General features: G+C 42.6%; 1 protein-coding gene across 4 annotated transcripts in view; it reads left to right on the top strand.

Annotated features, from left to right (window-relative positions):
• LOC118359804 (nephrocystin-4) overlaps positions 1-22,888 on the top strand; it is a 200,638-nt gene that overhangs the window by 109,795 nt on the left and 67,955 nt on the right. For 3 of the 4 annotated variants that reach the window (XM_052482158.1, XM_052482159.1, XM_052482157.1), the window contains exons 9-13: positions 245-436; positions 605-737; positions 7,651-7,706; positions 15,127-15,264; positions 19,759-19,940. In XM_052482158.1, coding sequence (XP_052338118.1) covers positions 245-436; positions 605-737; positions 7,651-7,706; positions 15,127-15,264; positions 19,759-19,940 — 701 coding nt within the window. The remainder of the gene's footprint in view (positions 1-244; positions 437-604; positions 738-7,650; positions 7,707-15,126; positions 15,265-19,758; positions 19,941-22,888) is intronic. The other variant, XM_052482160.1, reaches the window with a different exon arrangement.

The raw sequence follows: 22,888 nt of genomic DNA, 5'->3' as shown, positions 1-22,888 counted from the left end.
AAACGGTTATTTTTCTACGTTGAATTATTGTGTAGCAGCAGTTATAACATATAGACTACACATGCTTGCTTGCTTACTTACTTTATGAATCCTCTTCGTCCCTTTCGGGAACATAAGATCACAAGGAGCTCCCTACACTTCTTCCTGTCTGGCAACGTGTTGTGCCTCACACTACATATAAGGCTTGAAGTATTTCTTTACTGCTAAAGGTTCTACTGACTTTGGGTGTTTTTGGGTTCCAAAGCTCTCCTCGACCTCCACAATCTCCCGGACAGCCTTCATGCAGTGCCTGCGCTGGGGGGTGTGGTGCCCCTTCCAGGAGTGGGGTACCCTGAGGGCCGAAGAAGTGAAGCTTAGTCTGCAGGGCGGCTCTACGCCCAACCCCTATGGAATCATGGCCTATACCTCTTCCTCTAACAGCCAAAGTCCTGCCCAGGTAACATATTTCTCATAATGTGTGATATTAACCAATTAATTAGATGAGATGATGGATCAGCTGATCATTTGGCAGTCCCACACTGACTTCTCTTTCTATCTCCCTTTCTGTCTTTCTCTCGCTCTGCCTCTCTCGCTTTCTGTCTTTCTCTCTGGTCCTCTCTCGGAGGTGGTCGATGAGAGGGACATGGTCAGGTTCCGTCTGTCTTCCAGCTCAGTGCAGAAGGCCTCGTCCAGCACACCCGTGTCTCCGAGGAGGAGCAGGGCAGGACAGCAGAGGAAACCTCCCTCACCCTCACCAGGTACATATCATCACGGGGGGATATCTCCATCTGTATCAGTCATGGATGGGACTCTTCCTGATTCATCAGGAATTCCTGCTTTTCTGGACATTATCCTTATTAACATTTTTATTTGAACTGAAGCATCCGATAGCCAACATCCAGCTTTTTCTGCTTTTCTATGTTGTCTTAATCATATAGCTGACATGTATCAGCAGCATCAGTCACAATGTTCTTTTATTTCTCAAAATGGCTTTCGTCTTCTAAAAAAAACACAAAAAAAACATTGTTTTTTTCCCCCAAACGACTGACACATTCTGAACTCCTAAGTAGTGAAGAGATTCCCTTTGAAAATGGCTGACAATTCTAGTTTGAATTGGACTTTGAAATCACTTCAAACGTCACTGCCTGTGTTTGTTTCCTCACCATAACAGGTTTTGTTTATCATAACAGGGAAAGCATGGAATGACAGAAAGGCTGCTCGCAGACCAACATACTTTTCAGGCACACACACTGCTGCAGTTAGTCACCCCTGGAGAAGGACTTCAAAGTTCTGACTACCATCCATCAGAAGCAATATGCATAATGGGACTCCCAACCACCGTAGCGTTATCTCATTGGCACCACCTGCTCTCTACAGGATTAGAATGCTCCGACAAAGAAGTAGAGTACCCAGAAGAGACTTTGGCCAGGGCCCGATATGGCCCCTTGATTTTGAACAAGCCTGACATCGGTATCTCACGCTAGCTTCTGCTCCGGAAAAGAGTTGAGTTGCGATCCGAACTCATCAGACTCGAGCCTTTTTGGTAGGCTGTGTATGCAGCAGAACCGGAGACATATTTTCCTATCATATGTGAAAGCACTGATATGTTACTGTCTATGTATGGCACTCATAGCATCAAAGGCTAATGATATGACACTATTGTATTAGGGTACAGTTGCAACCTATATTGAAGGCACAGTTATTAGATCTCTTGTTCTATTAGTTCTATTATTTCAGGTCTTTCCCAGGAAAGAGGTTGAAACATCGAGAGATTTCCTGGTAAAAGAAAGGTTAGATGAATTGCATTATTTATCTCCCATACTGAGCTTTAGAAAGATAAAGCGATTTATTTATTTCATTTCATTTTATTTGAACATAAAAAGAAAGAAAATAATAACTTACAAGTGTCACTTATTGGAACTCCAAGCAGTTGTCTGTCACGGAATTGATTTATAAAATCCTAGTAAACACTTGGCACACAGACACTCAGTCCATTGTCGTTGACAGAGGGTATATCTTGACTCTGAGTGGACTCTACATAGCCAATGATTTCCATCCTAATGTTGTCGCTAGCCAGCTTATCTTCCTACACGGAGAATGGAGTTGATTGAGGTTCAGTTGGGGTGGCTGCTTCTTTGCAAAGTCTGTTTAATGACAGTTGAATCAGCGGTTGAAGTGTCCTCGAAAAGCCTTCTCTGAACATGTCGCCTAAATGATTTTGTGATGGCTGCTGTTAAGGATGTACAATATCATGAATCTCTGTCATTATTTTGATTTGGTGGTTTGAACAGTGCTGACTGTTCTCTGATTAGACAGAGGGGTGTATGTGTCGGTGTGTATAGTATGTGCGCTCATGTGTATTTGTTTGTTTTGTGCATTCTTGGCCATGTGTACGTGTGCGTATCTGTGTGCGCGTGCGTGCTTGTGTATAAGTGTGTTTGTATGTTTGTGTTTTCATCTGTATGTTTCTCTGGAAGGCTGATAGAAACAACAGCTCATTTACAAGCTGAGATGTGTCATTTATGTCTTGGTCGTCCCATGGCTGCATCCGACAAGCAAGGAGGATCAAACATTCCACATTGCATTCCTACCCCTTCAGCCAGTCATTTTGAAATAGGGAAAGTAAGACACTTATCGATTCATACCGTTTTAGATGTTTCCATGAGAAATGTGTGATGGGCATTAAACCGAGTTCAGTATTTGTGTTTATTATAGATCCCCGTTAGCTGCTGCCATGGCAGCAACTACTCTTCCTGGAGTCTCGCAAAATGAAGGCCGTTATACAATTTTAAAAACATTACGATACATTCATTTCAGAATTCACAACAAACTAAGTGTGTGCCCTCAGGCCCATACTCCACTACCACATATCAACAACGCAAAATCCATGTGTGTGTATAGTGCGTATGTGTGTGTGTGTATGCATGTGTCTATGTTTGTTACTTCACAGTCCCCGCTCTTCCATAAGGTGTATTTTTATCTACTTTATAAATCTGATTCTACTGCTTGCATCAGTTACCTGATGTGGAATGTAGTTCCATGTTGTCATGGCTCTATGTAGTGCTGTGGTGGCATGTCTTGTGGGGTGTGACTTATGCATTCTCACACAGTCCATGCACTCCCAGTAATCAGGGAAGTAGCTACAGAACCCGCACTGTTTGCTTGACCGCCATCGTGTACAACTTGGATAATGATAAGCAAAACGGGGAAAAAACATCTAGCTGTGTCCTCTTAGATTATTAAATAATTTATTCCAATGGCCCATACTTGCATTATTCACAATTCCCTGATTTCTCAGCTGTCAACATCTGTTTATCACTGATAAATCCACTTAATGATTTGAAAAGTAGAGTCTGCAGTGCCACTTAAAAGCACTTCAAACAAAATGGATGCCATAGAGTAGGTTGTTGGTGCCATGGTAGTGTCATGGTACTAGTTCATCATCCAGCACTACTGTGTCCTCCTGTCCACACTTAGTCTGCTAGTCTGAGCAGATGGATGCTACAGCAAGGCTCCTGCACCCCAGGCTACTCTAGCCATTTCCAAAAGGCCAGTCTGAGCCAACAGAGAAAGAATGAGAGAGAGAGTCACAGAGAAGGGGGGTGAGTGAGTGAGTGAGTGAGTGAGTGAGTGAGTGAGTGAGTGAGTGAGTGAGTGAGTGAGTGAGTGAGTGAGTGAGTGAGTGAGTGAGAAAACAAACATTTCGCCATCACTATGGCTACCGGTGCAGTTCACCCAGCGTTGCATCAGACATTTGAATCAGACTGTGACTGTGTCTAAAAGACAACACTGTCACAGATTGTCTGAGTGATGTTCCACTGTGTGCTTACTATCTAGTCTACAATAGGACAATTCTAGTGGTTCATAGAAGTTGAATGTAGAGAAACATGTAACTGCTAAAATAATGGAAACACTTGAGTAAATGAGGGTTCTGGCAGCTCGGTTCTGGCAGCTCTTATGGTGTGGGATGCATTTTCCTGGTATGGTTTAGGTTCACTTAACACTTTTAGAGGGCAAAGTAAACGGCAAGAAATACATAGCCAATTTGAGTGATTACTTTCAACCTATAGTATGGTGAATCAATTCTATCCTGATTGGAGTGGATGACAATCCCTCCATCCACAGGGCACGAGTCGAGTAGTCACTAAGTGGTTTGATGAGCATTGAAGCTGTTCTGGCGGCTCGTGGTGCCCAACATCCTATTAAGACACTTTATGTTGGTGTTTGCATTATTTGGGCAGTTACTTGTAGCTCCGGGGTGACATTATAGATACAGATCTAGGATCAGCTTCTCCTCCCCCAATTCCAATCTTAGCAGTTGGTTAGGAAAATGCTAAACTGATCCATGATCAGCATCTATCTTTTCCAACAGATTTGAAGGAGTTCCCACATATACTGAGCACTTGTTGGCTGCTTTTCCTTCACTCTGTGGTCCAACTCATCTCAAACCATCTCAATTGGGTTGAGGTTGGGTGATTGTGGAGGCCAGGTCATCTGATGCAGCACTCCATCACTCTGCTTGGTCAAATAGCCCTTACACAGCCTGGAGGTGTGTTTTGGGTCATTGTCCTGTTGAAATACACATGATAGTACCACTATCACCACTAACCAGATGGGATGACGTATTGCTGCAGAATGCTGTGGTAGCCATGCTGGTTATGTGTGCCTTGAATTCTAAATAAATCATAGACATTGTCAACAGAAAAACACCATCGCACCACCACCTCCAGGCTTCACGGTGGGAACCACACAAGCAGAGATCATCCATTCACCTACTCTGCGTCTCACAAAGGCATGGCGATTGGAACCAAAACCTCAATTTTGGACTCATCAGACCAGAGGACAGATTTCCACCGGTCCTATGTGCATTGCTTGTGTTTCTTGGACCAAACAAGTCTCTTCTTCTTATTGGTGTCCTTTTAGTAGTGGTTTCTTTGCAGCAATTCGACCATGAAGGCCTGATTCAGCAGTCTCCTCTGAACAGTTGATGTTGAGATGTGTATGTTACTTGAACTCTGTGAAGCATTTATTTGTGCTGCAATTTCTGAGGCTGGTAACTCTAATGAACTTACCTCTGCAGCAGAGGTAACTTTGGGTATTCCTTTCCTGTGGTGGTCCTCATAAGAGCCAGTTTCATCATAGCGCTTGATGGTTTTTGCGACTTGAAGAAACTTCCAAAGTTTTTGAAATGTTCCACATTGTGTGACTTTTATGTCTTAAACTAATAATGGACTGTTGTTTCTCTTTGCTTATTTGAGCTGTTCTTGCCATAATATGGACTTGGTCTTTTACTTAATAGGGCTGTCTTCTGTATACCACCCCTACCTTGTCACAACACAACTGATTGGCTCAAACGCATTAAGAAGGAACGAAATTAATTGATTGAAATGCTTCCAGTTGACTACCTCATGAAGCTGGTTGAGAGAATGCCAAGAGTATGCAAAGCTGTCAAGGCAAAGGGTGGCTACTTTGAGTAATCTCATATAAAATATATTTTGATTTCATTAACACTTTTTTGGTTACTGAATGATTCCATATTTGTTATTTCATAGTTTTGATATCCTCAGTATTATTCTACAATGTAGAACATAGTAAAACTAAAGAAAAACCCTTGAATGAGTAGGTGTGTCCAAACTTTTGACTGTACTTTTTATCCCTCATTAAGTGTTTCCTTTATTTTGGCAGATCTGTAGATCTCTGTAGTGATCCAGTGCATTCGTAAAAGTATTCAGACCCCTTGACCTTTTTCACAATTTGTTACTTTACAGCTTTGTTCTAAAAATGTTCCTCATCAAACTACACACAAGACCCCATAATGGCAAAACCAAATACAGGTTTTTAATTTTTTGTGACTGTATTAAAAATGTTAAAAACCATCACATTTACATACGTTTTCTGACCCTTTACCCAGTCTTTTTTCAAGCACCTTTGGCAGCGATAACAGCCTTGCGTATTCTTGGGTTTGACGCTACAAGTTTGGCACACCTATATTTGGGGAGTTTTTTTCCGTTCTTCTCACTAGACCTTGTCAAGGTCTGTCAGCTTGGATGGGGAGTGTCGCTGCACAGCTTTTTTCAGGTCTCCAGAGATGTTCGATCGGGTTCAAGTCCAGGCTCTGGCTTGGCCACTCAAGGACATTCAGAGACTTGTTCTGAAGCTTCTCCTGCGTTGTCTTGGCTGTGTTTTTAGGGTTATTGTCCTGTTGGAAGGTGAACCTTGGCCCCAGTATGAGGTCCTGAGGACTCTGGAGCAGGTTTTCATCAAGGATCTCTCCTCCAGACGTGACACTTGGCATTCACGCCAAAGAGTTCAATCTTGGTTTCATCAGACCAGAGAATCTGGCTTTGTCATGGTCTGAGAGTCTTTAGGTGCCTTTTGCCAAACTCCAAGCAGGCCTTCATGTGCCTTTTTTTGAGGGGTGGCTTCCATCTCTCCACTCTACCTTAAAGGCCTGATTGGTGGATTGCTGCAGAGATGGTTGTCCTTCTGTAAGTTTCTCCCATCTCTACCTAGCAACCATCGGGTTCTTGGTCACCTCCCTGACCAAGGCCGTTCTCCCCCGATTGCTCAGTTTGGCTGGGCGGCCAGCTCTAGGAAGAGGTCTTGGTGGTTACCAAACTTCTTCAATTTAAGAGTGATTGAGGCCACTGTGTTCTTGCGAACCTTCAATGCTGCATGTTTTGGTACCCTTCCCCAGATCTGTGCCTCTACACAATCCTGTCTCGGAACGGACAATTCCTTCGATCTCATGGCTTGGTTTTTGCTCTGACATGCAGTGTCAACTGTGGGACCTTATAAAGACAGGTGTCCCTTCCAAATCATGTTCAATCAATTGAATTTACCACAGGTGGACTCCAATCAAGGTAGAGAAACATCTCAAGGATGATCAATGGAAACAGGATGCACCTGAGCTCAATTTCTTTTAAAAAAATTTTTTTTTTTTTTACACATTTGCAAACATTTCTAAAAACCCGTTATCACTTTGTTATTATGGGGTATTGTGTGTAGATTGATGACTTTGATGACTTGACTTTTTTTTTTTTAATCCATTTTAGAATAAGGCTGTAACATAACAAGTTGGGGGGAAAAGTCAAGGGGTCTGAATCATTTCCGAATGCACTGTAAATCATTGTAGTTCTATGTATATGTCACTTTTTCATTACTGTGTATGCATCTTATAGGGATGTCATTGGGTGGCAAATTCAGCCAAGATTATGACTGTGCAAGTAAAATGTACATTTTACAGCTAACTACATCCCTTTTCCTCCACCACCTGGGATATGTCCGAAATGGTACCCTATTCCCTTTATAATGTACTACTTTTGACCAGAGCCCTATGTAGGGAATAGAGTGCCGTTTGGGACGTAGTCCTGGTTATGTTCTATTATTGGACAGTGGGGAGGAAATGACTCAATGTTATTAACTTTGGATCGTAGGAATAATGAAGAAGTGTTTGTATTTAGTGGAGTGAACAGAAGTCACGGCAGAAGGAAGACAATGCGGGCTGAATGAGAATAGTTATGTGAGAAGGTAGCCATAGAATTCTGTATTGAGTCTACCCATACGTTTGTCAATTTGATATGGTCAGAGGCTCTTCTGGGATTTATATTTCTATGGAAGTAAAAGGAACAGTATATAAGAGCTGTGTTTTTAAACTCTTTTTCTCTTTAGGTCAAAGTCTGCGTGCCTCTCAAGCATCTCCTCCGGGATCGCCACAAGGCCCAGGGGTAAGTAAGACTGTCTCAAAGATCAGTTGCCGCTAACATGGTCAGACATGATCAGTCATGGATAGACCGTTCCCTGAAGCCATAGTCAACTCCACTCTGTTTTGAAGCATAGGTCTCCATACTGTCATAGTGGCTCCCGGGCATTTATTAAGTACTGATCTAGGATCAGGTCCCACCTGTCCATGTTATCATATTCATTGTGATCTTAAAGGAAAACTGATCATATCTGAGAGTCTTCATGAATACCAGCCTTCACTAGTAAACTAATATAGGACTTAGTGTTAGTTGCTACCACAATAATACTACATAATAATACTACATAATAATACATACCGTAATGTATATTAATGGCTCTGTTTGCTACCTAATGCTAAGAAAGTCAGTTAGACAAATAGCATTCTGTGCCCCAGTTGTACATGATTATCTCTTGAAAGAAACATTGTCATCTCTGTTCTAACGGGCTGTTTAAGTAAGGTTCTTTGGTACATAAGTGTTCGGGATCAGGTCTATCAAAATATCCTGCAGCGTAAACTCTCCTTCCAGACTCATATCAAACATCTCCAATCGAAAATCAAATCAAGAGTCGGCTTTCTATTCTGCAACAAAGCCTCCTTCACTCACGCCGCCAAACTTACCCTAGTAAAACTGACTATTCTACCGATCCTCGACTTTGGTGATGTCATCTACAAAATTGCTTCCAACACTCTACTCAGCAAACTGGATGCAGTTTATCACAGTGCCATCCGTTTTGTCACTAAAGCACCTTATACCACCCACCACTGCAACTTGTATGCTCTAGTCGGCTGGCCCTCGCTACATATTCGTCGCCAGACCCACTGGCTCCAGGTCATCTACAAGTCCAATCTAGGTAAAGCTCCGCCTTATCTCAGTTCACTGGTCACGATGGCAACACCCATCCGTAGCACGCGCTCCAGCAGGTGTATCTCACTGATCATCCCTAAAGCCAACACCTCATTTGGCCGCCTTTTGTTCCAGTACTCTGCTGCCTGTGACTGGAACGAATTGCAAAAATCGCTGAAGTTGGAGACTTTTATCTCCCTCACCAACTTCAAACATCTGCTATCTGAGCAGCTAACCGATCGCTGCAGCTGTACATAGTCTATTGGTAAATAGCCCACCCATTTTCACCTACCTCATCCCCATACTGTTTTTATTTATTTACTTTTCTGCTCTTTTGCACACCAATATCTCTACCTGTACATGACCATCTGATTCATTTATCACTCCAGTGTTGATCTGCAAAATTGTAATTATTCGCCTACCTCCTCATGCCTTTTGCACACAATGTATATAGACTCCCCTTTTTTTCTACTGTGTTATTGACTTGTTAATTGTTTACTCCACGTGTAACTCTGTGTTGTCTGTTCACACTGCTATGCTTTATCTTGGCCAGGTCGCAGTTGCAAATGAGAACTTGTTCTAACTAGCCTACCTGGTTAAATAAAGGTGAAATAAAAAAATAAAAAAATATGATGTGGTACTATGGAGCAGAGAGCTTCATCCACTTAATATTTGTGGGGAGGGTTTTTAATGACGAGTGTGTGTTACGTGCATGGGCGCATGTTTTTCAATTGTGTGTGCTGGTACATATGCACTTGTGTGTGTGTTTCTGCACATGTGAATGCGAGTACATGTTTGCTGTGTGCGTCTCTGCATGTTTGTAAAAGTATGTACATTAATGTGTCTTGAGTTTGCATAAGGTGTGCGTGTGCGTGTGCGTGCGTGTGCGTGCGTGTGTGTGTGTGTGTGTGTGTGTGTGTGTGTGTGTGTGTGTGTGTGTGTGTGTGTGTGTGTGGTGGGGTGTGAGTAATGTCTCTCAGGCTGAGTGGGGCTGTCAAGTGAGGGGCCGGGCCCTGTGATGGATGCAGCTCTCTCACAGAGATAAGGCCCCACAGACACAGTCGAGGAGAAGGGTTAGCTCTGTCTCAGTGCTGGATCTATGGGCCATAATGAGGGCCTGGGTCTGCTCTCCTGCCTCTAGATTAAGTTTGCAGCTGAACATATCGGGTTGGAACAGGTAAAGGGAACAGAACCAAAAAATGGAAATTAACTAAATGTTTCAAGGAACAGAATCAGAACCGGGAACAAAAGGGATCTATACGGTTTACCATTATTTTAAAAGCACGGGAACTGCTTAATATAGTTATTTTCTGTAGTGAGAAACTCACACCCCACAGCAATCCCAACCCAACAACGAGTGTATAGTATACGTATTGTATTGTTTCTTCATCCTATGTAATGTATTCTCAGTGAATTTGGTGATGTTTTTTCCCCCGTTCATAGAAATTAGTCATTGAAGCTGTTAGGTTTATGTCCCATCCTACGTCCTGATATTACCAGGTTCTGACCGAAAAATTGTGCTGTTCCTGCTATTAATGGATATTTCACCCTAATTACATATTGGTTTAAGCAGTCTATTGACAACTTATGACATTACCCATGCTTTGGTTTTGTTTTGTTTTGTTTTGCCAACGTTTCAAATGCTACATGTTTTGCATTTGTGGCACAAATGTATGTCAGTGGTATCTATATTAGCATTTCTGTGCTTCATATCCAAATAATCTATAAGTAACATCATTGAGTTACACAATACATTTTTTGATACTTTAGGATGATTTGAACATGAAGCGTGAAAATGATAATATAGGTACCATTGAATTGCATTGGATTTCTGCCACAAATGCTAAAAAGATAGCATTGGCCAACAAACCCTAAGCACGGGTTGCTGTCATACCTTGTCAATAGTGTGTTTACAGGGTAAGGAAACCAACGGCATTTTGTAATTTGGGTGAACTATCCCTTTAACCTCTTGCTCCTACCTGGCACGCAGGCGTCCCATCTAGAGCTCTGGAAATGCAAATGTGCTACGCTAAATGCTAATAGTATTAGTTAAAACTCAAACGTTCATTAAAATACACATGCATGGTATTGAATTAAAGCTACACTCGTTGTGAATCCAGGCAACAAGTCAGATTTTTAAAATGCTTTTCGGCGAAAGCATGAGAAGCTATTATCTGATAGCATGTAACACCCCAAAAGACCCGCAGGGGACGTAAACAAAATAATTAGCATAGTCGTCGCTACACAAACCTCACAAATAAAATATAAAACATTCATTACCTTTGACCATCTTCTTTGTTGGCACTCCTAGATGTCTCATAATCACTATTGGGTCTTTTTTTCGATTAAATCGGTCCATATATAGCCTAGATATCGATCTATGAAGACTGTGTGTGATAAACGGGAAAAAATAGCGTTTCATAACGTAACGTCATTTTTTAAAATTCAAAAAGTTGACGATAAACTTTCACAAAACACTTCTAAATACTTTTGTAATGCAACTTTAGGTATTAGTACACGTTAATAAGCGATAAAATTCATCAGGAGGCGATGTCAATTCTATAGGTGTCCGTCTCGAAAACATGTCTGGAGAGAGCTCGACCAAAACATCCGGTCGGAGACCGGAGGGAATCGACTCCCTTGATTCGGTTAGACCAAGAATCAAAACTGAATCAAATGACAAGACTCTAGACAACGTGTGGAAGCTGTAGGCACTGCAACCTCGGCCTCATTTAATTCGGTTCACTTTGAACAATTCCTGGAAGTAGCGCAAGGATATTTATTTCCATTTTCAGTGATCAGATTTTCCTGCGCTTTTCGATGAAACACACGTTCTGTTATAGTCACAGCCGTGATTTAACCAGTTTTATAAACGTCTGAGTGTTTTCTATCCACACATACTAATCATATGCATATACTATATTCCTGGCCTGAGTAGCAGGGCGCTGAAATGTTGTGCGATTTTTAACAGAATGTTCGAAAAAGTAGAGGGTCGACTTAACAGGTTAACATTGGGGCACGGGGGATTCTTCACTTTTTCAGAAACAGCATCTAGTAGTCAGAACCTGGTAATATCAGGATGTAGGATGGAACATATACCTAACAACTTTTGTGTAGGGTGCTGTCTTTCGCATGGGACGTTAAACGGGTGTCCTGACTCTCTGTGGTCACTAAAGATCCCATGGCACTTATCCTGGCTAAATTCCCAAGCTATCCCTCATACCACCACGGTCACCTAATTATCCCCAGCTTACAATTGGCTCATTCATCCCCCTCCTGTCCCCTGTAACTATTCCCCATGTCGTTGCTGTCAATGAGAATGTGTTCTCAGTCAGTTTACCTGTTAAAATAATGACAAATCTACCTGAACAGGAAAAAATGAATAAAAATCATTGGAGATACATTACATAGGATGAAGAAACAATACTCAGAGCCGCAGCTCCATACTACTTGTCAGACAAGTAAGAACTGATACTAGATTCTCGTTGTTGGGGTGGGATTGTTGGGGGGTGTGGAGGGACCGTTTGGTTTGGTCCAAATCAAATGTTAGATACTATATTTATTGACTATTATATTAATCCTTTAAATTAAAATGGCCAATTTGGATGCAATCAATTATCTTAATTTCTCAGATATCAGATTATATTTCAACAAAATATGCTACTGTCATCTGTTTATTATAACTGTGCCCAATAATGTTTGTACCATCTTTTGTGCTGCTACCATGTTGTGTTGCTACCATGTTGTTGTTATGTTGTGCTGCTACCATGCTGTGTTGTCATGTTTTGCTGCCTTGCTATGTTGTTGTCTTCGGTCTCTCTTTATGTAGTGTTGTCGTCTATTGTTGTGATGTCTGTTTTGTCATATGTTTATATTGTATTTCATTTGTATTTTTAATCCCAGCCCCCATCCCCGCAGGAGGCCTTTTGGTAGGCTGTCGTTGTAAATAAGAATTTGTTCTTAACTGACTTGCCTAGTTAAATAAAGGTTAAATAACAAATAAATAACAAATAAACTATATCAAAACAATCTGAGATGGTGGGTGTCGAAATCCTCTTATGTGCTTTTAAAGGTGGAACGACCCATCTGTACCCTACCGACGTTACAAGCGTGATTCAGAAGATGGGTCGAGAAATTTGTAGCTAGAGAATAATAGATTCACTTTTTCAGTGCTAGTTAGGGATACTATAGTTCACATTGTATTTATTAACTACAAAAATTCTGGTGCCTCTTTGCACACACAAGCCTGTTAGCTAGCTAACGTTTAGTCAACTCTGAAGTTCAAAGACATTCAAAGTTCCTTTATAGAAGCCACTCCTCCGTAGGTATAATTCTGTGGGCCTAATGAAGATACTGCATGTCATCACAACAAGATGCCCAGCGCTTCAAGGTTCTCTCATTCTCTCCCCACCCACAACATTTCAGTTGCATCTTGCGCACTACACTTGACTTTCCATCAGGCATGTAAGCAACTCACTGAGCTATACCTTGCCCGCTCCACAGCAATCTTCTCTATCTGCACAGCATTATTGATGAAGTCATTTAATATTGTGTTAAATAGACTTTTAAAAAATATTTCAGAGGTTTACAAAGGAACAGAAAGGAACAATATAAACCTGTACTTCTGAACTTTATTTTGCAGGTCGGAACAGTGGAACGAAACGATTGGAAAATAATTTTAGTTCCAATGCTTGAAACATATTCTAGTACATTTACATTTAAGTCATTTAGCAGACGCTCTTATCAGCCTTGTACCTGCAGCTCCCAAGTTCTTATAGTCAAACGTACTCACGGACATACAGAAATGCAATAAATACACAGTTTTTAAAAATAAAAATTCTATTCGCCTATTATCTTGCAGGAAAGAACAGAAATGTTTGTATTTGCTTACAACCCGGAGCTGGTATTTGGAACGGCGAGCCTCCGCTTGCTGGTCCATTTCTCTAACCTTAGGCTAACTGCCACCCCCACAAGCACCAGGCACCAACCAACTGAGCCACCAGAACAACAGAAGCGAGGCTACATGTATACATGTCAGATCAAAGTCGAGTATTCAACAATGGGGGGAATAAATAAACAAAAGCTACAGTATAACTCATGGTTTTGGCACAACTCTCCCTGATCCACAGTTCCAATTTATGTCGATAGAAATAACCCTCTTCATCAGCCATATCCCTGTGTCTCAAATGGAACCCTATTTCCCATTTAGAGCACTACTTTGGAACACAGCCGGTAGGGCTCTGTTCAAAGGTGATGTACTATATAGGGAATAGGGTGCAATTTGGGAATCAACCTCGGTCTCCTACCCTGCATTACTGTCAAACACCATTAACTCAATGCCACCCGGCACAGAAATAGGACTGTAAACAATATGTATTCACTGCTATATCTGCAAGCATTGTAGGATCTGACAACTTTGTTTTTCTGCATAAATTATTGATTCCTGACACTTTTGGTTCACTTTGAGCAGAATGCTAAGGCTCTATAAGACTATTTTTATCTAATATATAGAGCACTGTGTGTGTGTGTGTATTGCCTGGGATGCCCCCTTCCATCATAGGCCGGTCTTGGGTTATGTTATTGTTGTTACCTGTGTTGGCAGTCAACAGTGTTGCCGAGGTGATGCTCTCTGTCTCTCTCTGTCTCGCTCTCTGTGTGTCTCTCTTTCTTCTATTTCTGTACCTCTCCATTTCTCGCCCTCTCTTTCCCTAACTCTGTTCTCCAATTTTCATCTCACTCCTTGTGACAAATTTATATTTTCTTCTCCCCCCTCAGTCAATCTTCAAATATTTTTTCCCTCTCCATATCTTTTTCCTTCTGTCTCCCACCTCCTCTCGTTTTCTCACTTACTAAGAGACATATGATGACAACCGCCAGCTGAGAGGTCGACTCCACAATGGCGACACACACACACACACACACACACACACACACACACACACATCCCACATCGCAAGTCACCACAGCCTGCCACTGTGGGTGTAAAACACACCAGACATGAGCGAGGCGCCTCTGTGTGTGAGAACACACACACAGGAGCAGGGGAACAGGCAGAGAAGAAGGCAATTAATGGTGGCGTTAGGCTTGAGCGCGAGCCGTACTGCCAACACTCTCTACCCAGCCTGTTTGCCCTGACACATAATGGGAGAGAAGACAACAACAGAGCAGTCAGCTGCTCACTGAGATGGTTGTGGCTCATATCACTGTTCTACTGAAATTGGCCCTGTTTGTCATCACTGTTATTTAAATATTGTCCCGTTTTATTAGAACTTGTTTGTTTGATGTCTGGTCTAGTTCAGTCTCATTGGAAACTGAACTGACAGGTGGATATGATTTGACGGCACACATTCCCGAAAATCCCACCAATCGTGTTATAATATGGTGCAGCTATGGAAGCCTATATATGGCAATGCTGTTATGCTAGCCATAGAGAACGCTCCCCCACATCGTGCTCTTCATAAGACTCTAATCTTGCTTTATTTTGCAGCATTGATATGCGTTGTCATATTGTTTTAATAAAGTCTAAATAGTTCATGTGAATTCCTGTTGTTTCTCCTAGCTCTCTATGTCTCAGCTGGCAGCTACTTCACGCTACCCGACCATGAGCCACTCCACTGCCGTGTCGCCATGGCAACAGCCGTTTTCCTCTCTGCTCTATCCTTCCCCATTGGCATCGGCCCACCAGCTGTCACATGTCGTAAGATTCCACCCCCGTACCCTCTCCCACGCGCACACCGACACACACACGCATGGGGATACACACAGTGCTACTCACACGCAGACACACGGATACATACACACATAGACGCACTGCTACATAAACACATATGGGCACTTTGTAGGTCTCTGACACACTCACATATAAGTGTGCGCACACACACTCATGTATAATTTCCATGGATACGCAGACAGCCACAGTGGTTTGAATTCAAAGGCTCACTCACCTCACACAAAGCTATGTACAGACACATACCTACAGACACACAGGCACACACGCGCAATTCTGTTGTTGCGGTACGCCCACACCATTCTGTTGTTGCGGTACGCCCACACCATTCTGTTGTTGGGGTACACCCACACCATTCTGTTGTTGGGGTACGCCCACACCATTCTGTTGTTGGGGTACGCCCACACCATTCTGTTGTTGGGGTACGCCCACACCATTCTGTTGTTGGGGTACGCCCACACCATTCTGTTGTTGCGGTACGCCCACACCATTCTGTTGTTGGGGTACGCCCACACCATTCTGTTGTTGGGGTACGCCCACACCATTCTGTTGTTGTGGTACGCCCACACCATTCTGTTGTTGGGGTACGCCCACACCATTCTGTTGTTGGGGTACGCCCACACCATTCTGTTGTTGGGGTACGCCCACACCATTCTGTTGTTGGGGTACGCCCACACCATTCTGTTTTTGGGGTACGCCCACACCATTCTGTTGTTGGGGTACGCCCACACCATTCTGTTGTTGGGGTACGCCCACACCATTCTGTTGTTGGGGTACGCCCACACCATTCTGTTGTTGGGGTACGCCCACACCATTCTGTTGTTGGGGTACGCCCACACCATTCTGTTGTTGGGGTACGCCCACACCATTCTGTTGTTGGGGTACGCCCACACCATTCTGTTGTTGGGGTACGCCCACACCATTCTGTTGTTGGGGTACGCCCACACCATTCTCTTGTTGGGGTACGCCCACACCATTCTCTTGTTGGGGTACGCCCACACCATTCTGTTGTTGGGGTACGCCCACACCATTCTGTTGTTGGGGTACGCCCACACCACTCCAACCCAGAAAAGCTGCTTTTTAACATATTTAAATAAATACAAATGAATGGAAAACTATTTCACTCATATTGTAAGTAATTATAGGTCATATTTCAAAGAAATCTGTAAACACTGGGCAGTTACTTTAAAGAAGATCATTGTAAAGCTGAGGGTGCAGGAACAGGAACTGTGGTACTAATCGTTTTGAGTAACTTCTCGCAAAATAGGAACGGTAATGATTTTTCCTGTTACAACCATGTTGTTTTTTGATTTCCTCACACACTCACAAGGATGCGTACATTTGGCGTCCATTCAATGTGTTTTTTTCTTCTTAAAATGAATGGTGTGAAAATAGTACATTATGAGTTTAATCTCGGAGTGTCTGAGTTCAACTGTTGGATATGTGTTTCGACTCAAATGTGCTCCAATATGTCTCTTTAATTTAGATGCCAACAAGAACATCCCTTCTTCTCACAGACTTAAAGATATGCATAGCTGCAAGTGTTACCGCTTGTATCGCCAAATCAATGTCATTATCATTCTTGTATCCAGGACAGTAGAGACACACAGAAATATAATAAACATCATATTTATATTACAGATAGCATAACACACAACACCGATTGCAGATAGCATAACAGAAACAGGGTTTGAGCCTGGGTCTCCTGCATGCCACAAGACAATGTTAGCCTGTTGAGCTAAAGCTTAGGCATTTGCTCAGGGAACTAACACAAATATCTAGATGTGCTTCAAAGCAGCGAACATTCGCAACCGCTAGCTAACCTAAGTGTCTGTTTAGGGTCTAAACTTCTGCTACAAATAGAAGTATATTGAATTTTGAATATTGTTGATAAAAAGCCACAGTAAAACAGTAGAAATGAGCTATTTGCGGCTTCACCGTAACATTATGGGATGTCAATTCAAATCGTTCAATTGAAATTGTTACTTAGAAATATGTTCTCTGCAAACGAAAGCCTTGTTAAACCCACCTCAGGTCTCTGGCAGTGGGCCTTTTTCAAGACAAACATTCCAACCGACCCAGAACCACATCTAGATCGCAGGTTGATGTTTATTGGGATGAGTCTTGTCCTAGATGGGCCAGCTGCAAAGTGGAAATTGGCTATATTGAAAAAATATGCCTTTTGGTCTTAATTTAACGTTACGGTTAGGCATTAGGTTTAGCAGTGTGTTTAGAATCAGATTTTAGGGCTTTGCTAGCTAGTGACCACTCTGCATAGCTGCCTCCAGAACAAGATTCATGACGAAAAACTAACCTGCGTGTACAGTGCATTCGGAAAGTATTCAGACTCTTGACTTTGTGAGTTTACCTTAAAACCTTATTCTCAAATTGATTAAAAAAAAAAAAATGTTTTCCCCCTCATCAATCTACACACAACACCCCATAATGACAATGCAAGAATAGGTTTTTAGACATTTTAGCAAATTGATAAAAAACACAAGTACATAAGTATTCATACCCTTTACTCTGTACTTAGTTGAAGCACCTTTGGCAGTGATTACAGCCTCAAGTCGTTTTGGGTATGACACTATATGCTTGGCACACCTGTATTGAGGAGTTTTTCCCCATTCTTCCCTGCAGATCCTCTCAAGCTCTGTCAGGTCTCTCCGGAGATGTTTGAGTTCAAGTCCGGCTCTGGCTGGGCCATCAAGGACATTTAGAGAGTCATCCAGAAGCGTTGTCTTGGCTGTGTGCTTACGGTCGTTATCCTGTTGGACGGTGAACCTTCGCCCCAGTCTGAGGTCCTGAGCACTCTGGAGCAGGTTTTCATCAAGGATCTCTCTGTATTTTGCTCCGTTCATCTTTACCTCGATCCTGACTAGTCTCCCAGTCCCTGCCATACTTCACCGTAGGGATGGTGCCAGGTTTCCTCCAGATGTGACACTTGGTATTCAGGCCAAAAAGTTCAATCTCGGTTTTGTCAGACCAGAGAATCTTGTTTCTCATGGTCTGAGAGTCCTTTAGGTGCCTTTTGGCAAACTCCAAGCAGGCTGTCATGTGCCTTTTACTGATGAGTAGCTTCCGTCTGGCCACTCTACCATAAAGGCCTGATTGTTGTAGTGCTGCAGAGATGGTTGTCCTCCTGAAAGGTTCTCCACAGAGGAACTCTGAAGCTCTGTCAGAGTGACCATCGGGTTCTTGTTCACCTCCCTGACCAAGGCCCTTCTCACCCAATTGCTCAGTGCCTCGACACAATCCTGTCTCGGAACTCTACAGACAATTCCTTTGTGGGACCTTATATAGACAGGTGTGTGCCTTTCCAAATCATGTCCAATCAATTGAATTTACCACAGGTGGACTCCAATGAAGTTGTAGAAACATCTCAAGGAAACAGGATGCACCTGAGCTCAATTTCGGGCTCATACAGCAAAGGGTCTGAATACTTTTATGTAAATAAGGTATTTCTGTTTTTTTATTTTTAATACATTTGCACACACAAAAATAATCCTGTTTTTAATTTGTCATTATGGGGTATTGTGTGTAGATTGACGAGTAAACATTTTTATTGAATTCATTTTAGAATAAGGCTGTAACGTAACAAAATGTGGAAAAGGCCAAGGGGTCTGAATACTTTCCAAATGTATATCAAACAGACATAATAATCTAACATCAATGTAGTAGGATTTCAAGTAAAGTGTCAGCCATTTAAATGTACTTGAATCACCCTCGACTGCAGTGCCTAGTGCTTTTCTGTGGGCCTAACTAACTACTATAGGTCATTGTATACGTTTCCATCATGGCGGTGTGTGTTGCGGGCGTCACAGTGTGACTTTGATGGAAGTCATTAAGGAGGAGGGTGATGGAAGGTCTTGTAATGTCCTGGCAGGTGTTTTCTTCCACCAATCACCACTAGGACAGGAGAGTGAGGACTGGACTGGAAAATTACGTCATTACCTCTACACAGCTAATTAGCAGCAAGGTTGTGTTCATTAGCCACTAAACAAAATAAAATTGACAAACGGGGAGGGACTATCTGATCTTTTTCCATTGCAAACCGTTTTGCTCGGGTGTGCGCGAATGACTACAACCCTGATACATCGTTCTCAGTGATGCATGTGTCAATGATTCAGGGGAGTCATTCTCGGGGAAACATTTTACATTAAGTTCCCCATATAAATTGTCATTACTTGAACTACATGCGTTCCATTAACGTAGTAAGGGAAACTGACCAATCTGTTTGTTTTGTACAATAATAGTTTAATACAATTTGTTTATTCAATTTGTTTCATTACATTCCCTGTAATTAGGTCATTTTATGGTGACTTTATGTCAAGTTTGACCTAATTTGAGTTTTTATGTGAACCGCTATACGTTGATAAGGCTCTCTCTCTTTCTCTCCTTTTTTTTGCTAATTTCTTCTTTCTCTCTCTTTCTCGCTTTTCTCTCTCTCTCTCTTTGTGACAGGAGCTCCCAGCTGCCAGCAACATTACCCACCTTGAGGTGGACCTAAACGTGTCCCCTAGGGACCGCCTCCCTGCATACCAATCTGCCGCGCTGGCCAACGAAGGCCACCTGGAGCTCCAAGAGCTGCCGTTCACCCCCATCCATGCCCCCATCATCACCATGGGAACACATGCTGCGCCCAGGTGAGCACCAGAGGCCAGGGTCCTTGTCACAGCCAGCGGTTTCACACATCGGTCCCTCGCCTGCTTTGGGTGCCTCGCAGAATGCCTGCATGTTAATGGAAGGATAGGGTCCTCAAGGTCCTTTATATTGACGTTACAAGGTGTTCTGGGAAGAATTGCATAAACGGCAGGACAAAATGAATTAGTTAACCGTGACCCTTCAAAGCTAACTACAGCTGGATTACTAGTACTGTATCTCAAGTGGCGTTGTCATGTAAAGGGCTTTATCGCCGGCGCTAATGCAGTTCTACACTAGTCTCGACCCTGGTATTTTACAACCATGATAAGTCACTCGCATCTGATCGGTCAGGCTTGTGTAGCATTCACGGTCCACACTTGCGGCTGTTACTGAAGTGTGATTAAAAGGCTATTGAATGCTAACCGGCCTCGCACCATGGCTTTTTTTAGCTGCCGTGTTATCTCCGTCCAAAGATTTGGGCATCGGTCCATTACACCACAATTCTCTACTGTCTTGCTATCTACCGAGAGATCTATGGGTCAGCTAATTTGTCTAATGTGCAGTGGGTAGTATACAGTAGGTGGAACATTCAGTTAGGAGACAATTTAGAGGAGTAGGATCTGCCCTGTTCTAAAATAGCATCTCAAGTGACTGTTTACGATAAAAGACGGTGTGCAGTAGTCATTTTTAAAGGGGGGCCATTCTTTAAATAACCTATGAGTACTAACAGCATATCTGTTTACTAAATAGATAATATAGAGCTAATAGGCGGTAGGCTATCATAGTAGAAGTCATAATATAGTACAGTCATGGTGTAACAGAGGAATACCACATGAGAAATGACACCGTGCAAATAACAGACACGGCGGCCGGCGCTCAAAACAAACATTTTACATTTGAGTTATTTTGCAGACGGTTGTATCCGGAGTGCATACACTCTGGACAGGAACATATTGAACATATTGTTTGTACTTGTCCCCCGTGGGAATCGAACCCACAACCCTGGCGTTGCAAGTGCCATGCTCTACCAGCTGAGCAAACAATTGCATTAGCACAGAATCAGATGAAAAAAATTGGCTGGCATGGAAACCAGTCTTACAGGTCTGTGTCCCAAATGACACACATTATCTTTGACCAGGGACCGACCATACAGTGCATTCGGAAAGTATTCCGACCCCTTGAGTTTTTCCACATTTTGTTACGTTACAGCCTTAAAATGTATTAAATCGTTTCTTTACATCATCAATCTACATACTTTAGCCCATAATGACACAGCAAAAACAGGTTTTTATATATTTTTTTCATTTACATAAGTATTCAGACCCTTTACTCAGTACTTTGTTGAAGCCCCTTTGGCAGCGATTACAGCCTCAAGTCTTCTTGGGTATGACGTTATAAGCTTGGCACAATTGTATTTGGGGATTTTCTCCCATTGTTATCTGCAAATCCTCTCAAGCTCTGTCAGGTTGGATTGGGAGTGTCGCTGCACAGCTATTTTCAGGTCTCTCCAGAGATGTTAGATCGGGTTCAAATCCGGGCTCTGGCTGCGCCACTCAAGGACATTCAGAGACTTGTCCCGAAGCCACTCCTGCGTTGTCTTGGCTGTGTGCTTAGAGTTATTTTTCTGTTCGAAAGTGAACCTTTGCACCAGTCTGGGGTCCTGAGCGGTCTGAAGCAGGTTTTCATCAACGATCTCTGTACTTTGCTCTGTTCATCTTTCCCTCGATCCTGACTACTCTCCCAGTCGCTGACGCTGAAAAACATCCCCACAGCATGATGCTGCCACCACCATGCTTCACTGTAGGGATGGTGCCAGGTTTCCTCCAGATGTGACGCTTGGCATTCATACCAAAGAGTTCAATCTTGGTTTCGTCAGACCAGAGAATCTTGTTTCTCATGGTCTGAGAGTCCTTAGGGTGCCTTTTGGCAAACTCCAAGCACGCTGTCGTGTGCCTTTTACTGATGAGTGTCTTCCTGGCCATTCTACCATAAAGGCCTGATTGTTGTAGTGCTGCAGAGATGGTTGTCTTTCTGGAAGGTTCTCCCATCTTCACAGAGGAACTGGAGATTTGTCAGTGAGCATCGGGTTATTTGACACCTCTCTGACCAAGGCCCCTCTCCCCCAATTACTCAGTGTGGCCGGGCGGCCAGCTCTACGAAGAGTCTTGGTGGTTCCAAACTTCTTTCATTTAAGAATAATGGAGGCCACTGTGTTCTTGGGGATCTTCAATGTTGCAGACATTGTTGGCTACCCTTCCCCAGATCTGTGCCTCGACACAATCCTATCTCGGAGCTCTACGGACAATTCCTTCGACCTCGTGGCTTGGGTTTTGCTCTGACATGCACTGTCAACTGTGGGACCTTATATAGACAGGTGTGTGCCTTTCCAAATCATGTCAAATCAATTGAATTTACCACAGGTGGACTCCAATCACATTGTAGAAACATCTCAAGGATGATCAATGGATTCTCATAGCAAAGGGTCTGAATACTTATGTAGATAAGGTATTTCTGTTTTCTCTTTTTAATACATTTGCAAAAAGCTCTATCGACCTTTTTATGGGGTATTGTGTGTAGATTGACGAGAATTTTTATATTTTTTATCCATTTTATAATTAGGCTTTAACCTAACAAAATGGGGAAAAAGTCAAGTGCTCTGAGTACTTTCTGAATGCACTCTAAGGGGGCACAGTGTCTGGAACACAGACAGGCGTAGTGCTGTTCGCTGGGATGTAACTTATGGGACTGTGTCTTTAAAAAAAATATCTTCTGAGCGGAATGACCCACTTATTTGAGGAGGATCACAATGAACTTCAAATAACTTTATTAATTTCATTTCAATAATCACAACTGTGTGTCAGATTGAACCCCTTTGAAATTAAGACAGTGGCTCAAATATTAATCCAATCGGGGTGAATTAAGATGGGGAGACAGAAGTGTGAAATGTGTG

This window comes from Oncorhynchus keta, chromosome 27, assembly GCF_023373465.1.
Source record: "Oncorhynchus keta strain PuntledgeMale-10-30-2019 chromosome 27, Oket_V2, whole genome shotgun sequence".
Lineage (NCBI taxonomy): Eukaryota > Metazoa > Chordata > Actinopteri > Salmoniformes > Salmonidae > Oncorhynchus > Oncorhynchus keta.
The sequence above is the reverse complement of the archived record's forward strand: the minus strand, read 5'-3'. Positions and strand labels throughout refer to the sequence as shown.